We start from the raw sequence: 9,133 nt of genomic DNA, 5'->3' as shown, positions 1-9,133 counted from the left end.
AGTCGGCTCGGATCATTCAACACCTTTGATCTCTATATTTCCAATTCTTTAAGGAGAAATCCGTTCTCCCCAACACTAAAGTATCTTCATCATGCCTATAACATATTGTTGATTTCATCCAAATGTCTGCACAACACTGGGACACTGCAGAATTAGCTTCCGAATCCAACATCTTCCATTTCCAGCGTGCATGTAATTTTAATTTATTTTGTGTCTGGGGGAAAAAATCTACCGGAAGATCCTCATTTAACACGGCTTTATAAACTATTGCATCCGTTTCCTTGGGAGGAACAGAGAGAGGCAGTAGATAAAGTAACAGGGGGAACTGGGATGCTGGAATTAAATGTCTTCCCTCATCTTTCTTTCTTTTTTAAAAAAATCCAGTTTTATACAGTACTGTCAATTGCTTGGATATAAACCCAAAAGCAGGAAAGGCTTTGCTTTATGTTAACAGATTATGAATTCACTATTGGATGAAGTCTCTGGTGCTTGACGAGCGTTTGTCTCTGCCGGAATCTCCTCCCACATTCGGTGCAGCGGTACGGCTTCTCTCCTGTATGGATTCTCTGGTGAATGATGAGGTCGGCCAGCCGAACGAACCTCCTCTCACACTCGTCGCAGGGATAAGGCTTCTCCCCTGTGTGGATTTTCTGATGTCTGGTGAGAGACGAGAGCTGGTTGAATCTTTTCCCACACTCCACACAGCTGTGGGGCCTCTCACCTGAATGGGTCCGTCGGTGCCTGTGGAGATGAGAGAGCTGGTTGAACCTCCTGCCACACTCATCACAGGTGTGGGGCCTTTCTTCTGAGTGGGTCCTCTGGTGCCTGGTTAGAGCAGACGAGGCGATGAATCTTTTCCCACATTCAGGGCAGCCGTAAGGTCTTTGTCCCATGTGGATTCTCTTGTGTACTGTAAGAGCCGAGAGGTGACTAAAACATTTTTGGCAATAGGTGCAGCGGTAGGGCCTCTCTCCCGTGTGGATTCTCTGGTGGCTGATAAGATGTGCTCGCTGGCTAAAAGTTTCACCACACTCTGTACAGGCGTGCGGCTTCTCTCCTGTGTGAATTCTCTGATGTCTTGTGAGATGCGAGAACTGGTTAAACCTTGCCCCGCACTCGGCACAGCGGAAGGGTTTCTCACCCGTGTGGATGTGCTGGTGCTTGGCCAAGTCTGACGGGCAGTTGAAGCGCTTCCCACATTCGGCACAAGGGTGGGGTTTCTCCCCAGTATGGATTCTCTGGTGTCTGGTGAGGTGCGACATCTGAATGAAGCTTTTTGGGCACTGAGCACAGTGGTAAGGTTTCTCCCCTGAATGAGTTTTCAAATGTTTGGCTAGGCCCGACGGGCGGGTGAATCTTTTCCCACACTGAGCACAGGCATGAGGTCGGTCCTTCCTGTGGATGCCGCCGTGAGCCCGGAGTTCCTCCTCTCCCCTAAACCTTTTCCCACAGTCCAGACACTGGAAATACTGTCCAGCTCTTCCCAAAAACTTGGCACCTGTTGAGTGGGAAAGAAGAGCCAGATACGATGTCATGACTAGGTAGACACAAACACACATACACACTCTGTGTTGAACCCTAACGAAAACATTATGTACTCCAAAGAATTCTGCACCGTACTCAAGATGCTACAATGCAAAATGTTGACAAATTATTCAACATCCACAAAATCTAACATTTAGAAATTCCTGCATGTAACTAGACTTAAATCAAGTTTAGATTGACAGACCACAACACAACTTGCACAGAGGGATTTCAGTTAGAGACTTCCCAGTCACATTTAGTTACAAGCATCAGTTCACCACATATGGGCCCAACTGTATTATGTTAAGCATGTGGTTTGCCCTTAAATGCAGGATTTTTCTTTCATAAAGACCCACTGAGTTTCCCCCACTTCCATGCCAATCTAGATGCATACTCTGGTGTGTTGGGTAGGTAAGTACCAACCTGGACCCTGCAATCATCATCTGAGGCCCTTTTCCGTACGCCTCTTCCAGGAGAGGTCTGTAGGGTGGCAAGATGAGAATGGGCCTTTTCTGTGGTGGCTCCCACCACAGAATGGGTCAATCATAATCAGTTTCCTGCAAGAGCATCTGCAGATGAACTGTCATCACTCTTACATCATCACCTTGATTGCAGTTAATGAGCATGGGCCACATTCAGACCAACACACCCTTAACGAAATCAAGACTAGAGGGGAAATAATGTAGGGTATGGTGTGGTTCCTTACCAGGGGAGCTGGCATTCCCATTGTCCTGCTGCCTGACTTCCTTGTAGGTTTGCCTTTGCCTGGTGTTGACCAGAGGCCGATGAGCTTCAGAGCAATTTGCAGGCCCTTCTTGGGCTGTTCCCGATACCTGTAACAACAGCAATAATCACACTGGAAGTGAAGAAGGAATATTGGGCTGACATGGGCTGATATCCTCTGTGGTACCAAGAGAGAAACAAATAATGGGATGGTGGTGTTGAGCGTTTATCCATTGTGAGAAGCAATAAACTCGCAGCCACTCAAAAGTGAAGCCTACCACAACCATTTGAAGCTTATTCCAAGCCAGGCAGGCAGAAATCACTTTTCTGCCTTGTCCTGGCCACTATCCAGATCAGAAGTGGGGAGGAACTCCCAGCATCCTTGACCCTTGCTGGCTACAGCTGATGAGAACTGGAGTCCAACAACATCTGCAGAGCCACAGCTTTCCCTCCCTTAGCCAACTTCATAAACTTCTTCATGAAGTTCTGTAGAGATCCCTGCTGGATCTCTTTGCTGCTGCCGTCTCACAACAGACCAGAACAAAAGACTTTTGAAGGCTTGGGAGAAAGCAGGTGAGTGGTTGCTGGGCAACTATGGATGCACTTCCCTAACTGTTGTCGACTGTTGCTAAGAAACCGCAAAGTTCTCTTCTCTACAGCTTCAGGATTGTTCCATAGGACAGAAGTTCTCAAGTATCTTCTTCTTCTTCTCCCCTCTCCCGCCACTCAAAAATGGCAGAGGGTCTTGATGAACCACTTAATAAACCTTTGTCCTACAAATCAAACCCCACATATACCATATATATGACAGCAACCACAGACTTGCTTTTTTGTGTGAACAAATTCTGTGATGTTAGGTGTAAAGTGTGGTCTGCTTTAAGCCTCAGGGAAGCTCGTGTTTATCCTGCTTCTATGTTTGGACTTGATGGTGGCCTGGCAACAGAGAAGAGCCCTTTTAAACTGGTAAATTGTTGGGGGGGGGGAATTATAGACTGCACCAGACTGAACTATGAAAATAATGGGCCCTAAATTAGGGGTTAATTAGACTGTTTGATAATCCAGTCCAGGTGAAAATGGCCTTAATCGCCACCATTAGAAAAACATTGGTCAAGGGCAGAGCTAAGTACATATACTTTTCTCTGTTCCACAGACTTTCTGCAGACCACCTGAATGCAGCTTGAATGCAGACCACAGTTTGAAAACTTTGGCCATAAAAACAAGGAAGCAGCATTTCTCTCAGCTGCTGCAGCAGGAAAATGACCCCTCTATCCGAAGTATATTCTGTGATTAGATCAGCCATCTGTTGTTGTCAGTGTTAGAGCTCAGCCTTATAATATGCCTCCAAGTATGTACAGGGCGCATTTTACTCACTGCCCGGCAGTGATAGAAGCTCAGGCACCAAATGGCTCCTTAAGCCCGAGTTACAAAATAGAATGCAAAATCAGAATGCCTGGTTGCCATTCCTGGGCCAGATGGCTCAAAAGTTGTATTTTTCAACATGGCCTTTTGGTTTCTGAAATTCATTCTGGCTGTGCAGATAAAATGTAACAGATAGAATTCTACAGGATATGTTGCTAGTGTGTGAAAACAGTCAAGATCCAAGGATCAGCAGGCAAACACCTTCAGGCGGTGGAGGTGCCATCCTGGTGCCCAGGCACCTTCACTTGGTCACAAGTGGCTAATTTTGAACGCTGCTGCAAGGTAGTCATAGCAAGCCAAGTCAAGTTAGGGGACAGGCCTTCCAGGTAAGAGGTCGTAACTCTCAAGCCATAGGTCACAGCGCCCTCACTATCTCCCCTACCACTGCAGGCCAACTTTGACAGGAGATGAAACCACCCACCTGCCAATCCTATGACACCACAGTTGCATGATTGACACAGTGCTTCCATAAAACTCAACAACCTGAAGAATTCCAATTTGGTCCTTCCACCCCCATCCCTTTGAGACCACCATGAATAAATGACCTTACCTGTTGTCCCCGCTTCCCCCCCTCCTGCTGCCTCAGAAGGAAACCCTCTGCCAGGGCCACCGCCTGGGCACACGTCTCCGGCCCACGCTCTCGGACTCGAATCTGGATTTCCTTCGGCAGAATCGTCAAGAACTGCTCCAGGATCAGCAGCTCCAGGATCTGCTCCTTCGTCCGGCTCTCCGGCTCCAGCCAGCGATGGCACAGCTCCCGCAACCGGCTGCAGGCTTCCCGGGGCCCCTCGGTCTCCTGGTAGCTGAACTGGCGGAAGTGCTGGCGCTGGGACTCCACGTTTGCAAAGTCCTCCCGCAGGATGGCAACTTTCATCTTCCCGTAGTCTGCTCTTTCTCGGGTTTCTAGGCTATTGAAGGCCTGCTGTGCTTCTCCAGCGAGATTTGGCACGAGTTTAGCCAAGCCCTCTCCTCGTGGCCACTGGCAGGCATCGACCACCCGCTCGAATGTAGACAGGTCATCCCAAGGCGGCAACTCTGGCAGCTGGGAAGTTGCCCAGCCTGAGTGAGAGGACTGTACTGTCTTGAGGATTTCTTGCCACTGGGCTTCCCCATGAGGGCGCATTCCCTCCTGTCTCTCAACCCTACCATGGTGTGGTGTGGCCCACCTTAGAAATTCACTGATGGCCCCGGCCTGGACAGCCCGAGGAGACTTGCCTACCCCTTCCCCCAGTCCTGGGTTTGGCTCCTCCATTCTTCCCTCTGGGTTGCTCTCAAAGGCAGTTAGAGCTGTACTGTTATCGCTTCCCTTCGATTGCAGCCATTTTGTCTCCTTGGCATTGGCCTTCGCGCTGTTCTCAACTCCTCAGCTCCCATGCCAAAATTGGCAGGACTGTGCTCAACAGAACAGGGCCTACCATCAACAGTGCTGCTTCCATCAAGAGCACAGCAAAATTCCCATCTAAGGCGCTAAGAACCTGTGAAGAGAGGGAGAGAGAACCCAGACATTTATACACATAGTGAGCGCACAGCTATCCACTGACTTCATGCCGCGCTCCTAGCTATTGGCTGAGCTGCTGTGATGTCACAGATTAAGGGCTAGGAATTGAATGTTGAAAAATCGGTGCCGTTGCTCTGAGGTAAATGGAAGGCAGTTGTGTATGGAAGGGGCAAAAACATCACACAGGGACTAGAAATGGGAGGGATTAAACACTGCAAGAGCCTGGGGAGATGGTCGGGGGAGAAATCAGAATGGTTGGTATAATCTTAGAGAGAAGACACAGATTACTGAGAGAGCCTACATTTCAAACACTTTGAAATAAGCAGGATTCATAAAGAAATGCAGGTTTCTGGAACCAGTGCAATTTTATTTTATTTTTGGTTATTTATTTTTGCTTGTGCTATTCTGGTGTGAGCAGGTGGGCAAAGAGCTATTTAAGGCACCCAGGCCTTAATCTTGCTCACCTTTCATTCTGACTTCTGCGCATCTTCTGCCATTGTTCACATACTTTCAGATCTATCTTCACAGCCGATTCTCAGGATGCTGGATCTGCATCTGGTACCCTAATCTCCATTTGAGCAATGGGGCAGCAGAACACACAGCTACAAAGACAACCAGCTTGTAACTCAGCAAAGTGTTCTGTTCTCCCACTGCTCATTGCAAGTAGACCATTCACACAAGCAATTGTTTGTGCAGACAATAAAGTACAAACCATCTCTCAGTCTCAAGGTGCGCTAACACATATGCATGAGCATCTCTTAGGTGCAATCCTATAAACACTAACCTGGGATAAGTCTCATTGAACTCAGTGAGGCTTGTTTCTCAGTAGTCATGCATATGATGTTTTATTCTGTTTTTAATCTGTTGGGAGCTGCCCAGAGTGGCTGGGGAATAAACAAATTATTATTATTATTTATTAGTTAATGACTTACAACCCACAGGTGAACATCATCTGCAGTACTTGATACAAAATCTCTGTTTGCACTGTTCTGATTAGGGAAGGCTGTTTTACGCATTAGAAAGCACTGCTGGGCATTGCAGGGACTAAACACATCCTCGGTTATCCCCATCTGCAAAATGGGAACAAGTGTACTCCATCTCACAAGGCTGTTGTGACAGAGAACAAGCTAAAGACTTCAAAGCACTAAATAAAATAGCTCCAGCAAGGTTTGTTGAAAGATTATCAGTACCAGCTAGTCTTTCATGTGGATTTGCATCCCGTGTTTTGAGCTGATGATCATCGCTCCACTGAAAGAATGACCCTGCCTTATAGCAGAAGCCACATCTTCCCTGTCAGTCAAATAAATAAGCAGATGCCCGCAACTTCCAGACATCTCGCAAACTGCAATCCTCCGCATGCAGAATTGCCATCGACTCACCTCTGCTGCTTTGCCCAGCTTGGGGGCTTCTACTGTCTCGATCTGCTGCTTTTGCTGCTGCTGGGAAGAAGAAGAGGGAAACTGTGTGTGTGTGTGTGAGAGAGAGAGGAAGCTCCGTACCTTATTCCTTCCCCCGTCTCTAAACGATATGGAGGGGCTCTAGGACCCAGAAAGATCAACCTATTTAACCCTTCATAATCTGGTCTAGGCGAAACTCCTTGCTGCAGGCTCAGAGAAAACCAAGTTAAGAAGGCAGTAGATGTGCGCCCATTTTCTAGACCAGATCGCACAATCCCTTTTGTCAACGTAGTCTCTTTTCTCTTAGTGCTCAAAACGGTGACTAATTGATGACGCAGGCTCAATAAACCGACCTCGAGAATGCCACCAGGAACGCTTACAACAATGCAATCCTATGAGTATATATTCAGGAAAGAGACCACCCTGACTTCAGCAGGGCTTACTCCTAAGTAAAAATTGCACAGGCTTATGGAAGATGTTTCCCTTTCCCTCATTGCCTTAATGGCTTTGACTACACGAATAAACTAATAAACCCCTGCTGCCTAGCCCCTGCGCAAGTCCACTCTCAGCTTCTCGCTTCGATCTGTAAAATGGAAACAAATAATGGGCTGTCTACCTTACAAGTTTGTGCTGAATAGTGAGCTACCTTGCAAGACAAGATGTGGTCATGTTTGGAATACTGCATAAAGTTCTGGTCACCCAACATAAAAACAGGATATTGTAGAGCTAGCAAAGCGTGTGTGGGCGGGGGGGATAATGTAATAAAATAAAGGGCAACTTAAATGATTGCAGGGTGGGAATATTCTCCCAAGAAGAGGACGTTTAAGCTTGAAGGTCCCCCCCCCTTAGTTGGAAACCAATGAAAATTCATTTTTAAAATAAAAATAAAAGGGGTGATAGGGAGGCACAATAGGAGTTTCTGAAGTTATACATGGTGCAAAGAAAATGGATTGAAAGACTGTTTTCTTCCCCTCTCATAATCTCAGAACATGGGGTTCGGAGAGATGAATTGGGATACATTCAGGTCACGCAAAAGTAAGTACTTCCTCACAATTACACAAAACGTAGCCACAAGTATAGACACATTTATAAAAAAAGGTTTGGACAAATCTACAGAGGATTTGCCAGTTAGTGACTGTTAGGCATGATAGCTGAGTGGAATCTCCCATGTTCATAGGCAGTTGGTCTCTCAACGGTCAACTGCTGGGGGGGGGCAAAGGGCATTGGACATGTCTGGCTGGACACTGGGAGACAGGATGCTAGACTAGAGCAACCTTTGCTGTGACCCACCCGTGCTCTTATCTTGTCAAGACCAACTCAACAGGCTGGATCCGAACCAGGTTAGCTGCACTTCGGTCCTACTGAAATCAATGTGAAAAGTTATCAAGTGCAACTCACTTAATTTGAATCCCACTCGGTAAAAATGAGAGCGTTAAATATTAGGAGTAACAGACTTTTTTTTTTAAAGGCCAGTATATTGGGTTTTTTAAAAATAACTTTTTTTATTTTATCTTATTGAATTGTCACAAATAATCATTAACCGCACGGAAACTAGTTCTCCTCCTCCTCCTGTCATTTTCAAAGACCTCTCTTTCGCATTCACTCCCAACTCAATATTCCCCCTCCGGCAATACCTGACCTAAAAAAGGAACAAAGGGGTGGGGGTGGGGGGGAGAGAAATATTCTATTTCAAGACGAGTATTTCATTAAGATTCATTTGGGAGGTTTGTAAGGAGTTCGAGTTCAATGGGACTTATGCTGCAGTCTAATGTGTGTGTTTAGGATTGCAACCTGAGCATAGCTAGTGTGCAACTGCACACGTTGAAGTTGCCTGTCACATGAAAGCAAAGAGTGCATTTTTCTTTCTTTCTTTGACTGATGTTCTGCAGCTATGTCTACAGCTACATGATGGGTAGGCAGCCAACTTTTCCAATACTAAGCAAATGTTGCTCCTGTTGAATGTCTGGTATGTTCTTTCTTTCTTTCTTTCTTTCTTTCTTTCTTTCTTTCTTTCTTTCTTTCTTTCTTTCTTTCTAGACAAAAGTTCTATTTGGAGAGCAGGACACCACCCTGGAAGATGTGGCAATACAATTTTCAGTCTTGCATCTTTTCCTTAGGGCAGGGAACCTGTGACCTTCTTCCAAGGTACCGTTGAGACACCCAGCTCCCAGCCAGCGTGGCCAACGGTAAGCGATGATAGAAGTTGCCATCTAACAACCTGCTCCCCTTTGCATGCTTTCGCTTCACATCACTTGAGGGCTTGTCGCTCACGTGAGAACAGCCTAGATCTGTAAGAGTTTGGACCCCCGAGGATTATCTAGACCAGCCCCCTGCAATGCAGGAATATGCAGCTGCAACCTTGGCGCTATCAGCAGCAAGCTCTATCCAGCTGAGCTATTCTCGCACCTTGCAAGCAAAGGACTTCCGTTTTGTTTTTGTTTTTTTTAAATTTATTATTCTCCTGGTCTCCTTTCTCCTGCTGCGGAGCCAGCCGAGGTCTGCGCAACGCCAAGGGTTAAGCCGAGCGTGCGCTCTCCGCCCTAGAGAGGCTCAGGAAACCCGGCCGGAGTTG

At 46.7% G+C, this 9,133-nt stretch overlaps 1 protein-coding gene across 2 annotated transcripts; it reads right to left on the bottom strand.

Moving 5' to 3' along the window:
* Positions 1-356: 356 nt before the first annotated feature.
* Positions 357-6,624, bottom strand: LOC117058750 (zinc finger protein 883-like). 2 transcript variants are annotated; one of them, XM_033170100.1, is made up of 5 exons: positions 6,544-6,620; positions 5,629-5,766; positions 4,217-5,141; positions 2,231-2,357; positions 357-1,498 (listed from the first exon to the last, which is right to left on the bottom strand). In XM_033170100.1, the coding sequence occupies exons 3-5, from the start codon at positions 4,916-4,918 to the stop codon at positions 456-458; spliced, it is 1,872 nt and encodes a 623-aa protein (XP_033025991.1). In that variant the 5' UTR covers positions 4,919-5,141; positions 5,629-5,766; positions 6,544-6,620; the 3' UTR covers positions 357-455. The 2 variants fall into 2 exon arrangements, with proteins under 2 accessions (XP_033025991.1, XP_033025992.1); XM_033170101.1 differs by lacking the exon at positions 5,629-5,766 and having other exon boundaries at positions 6,544-6,624.
* Between the last annotated feature and the right edge of the window lie 2,509 nt (positions 6,625-9,133).

Source organism: Lacerta agilis, chromosome 14 (genome assembly GCF_009819535.1).
Source record: "Lacerta agilis isolate rLacAgi1 chromosome 14, rLacAgi1.pri, whole genome shotgun sequence".
NCBI classification, from domain to species: domain Eukaryota; kingdom Metazoa; phylum Chordata; class Lepidosauria; order Squamata; family Lacertidae; genus Lacerta; species Lacerta agilis.
The sequence above is the reverse complement of the archived record's forward strand: the minus strand, read 5'-3'. Positions and strand labels throughout refer to the sequence as shown.

Coding starts and splice junctions, on each gene's coding strand:
- LOC117058750 (XM_033170101.1), bottom strand. CDS start 4,918: ATGGAGGAGCCAAACCCAGGACTGGGGGAAGGGGTAGGCAAGTCTCCT. Junction 2,358..4,216: donor GGGGGAAGCGGGGACAACAG/GTAAGGTCATTT, acceptor CTGTTGTTACAG/GTATCGGGAACAGCCCAAGA. Junction 1,499..2,230: donor TGGGAATGCCAGCTCCCCTG/GTAAGGAACCAC, acceptor CCCACTCAACAG/GTGCCAAGTTTTTGGGAAGA.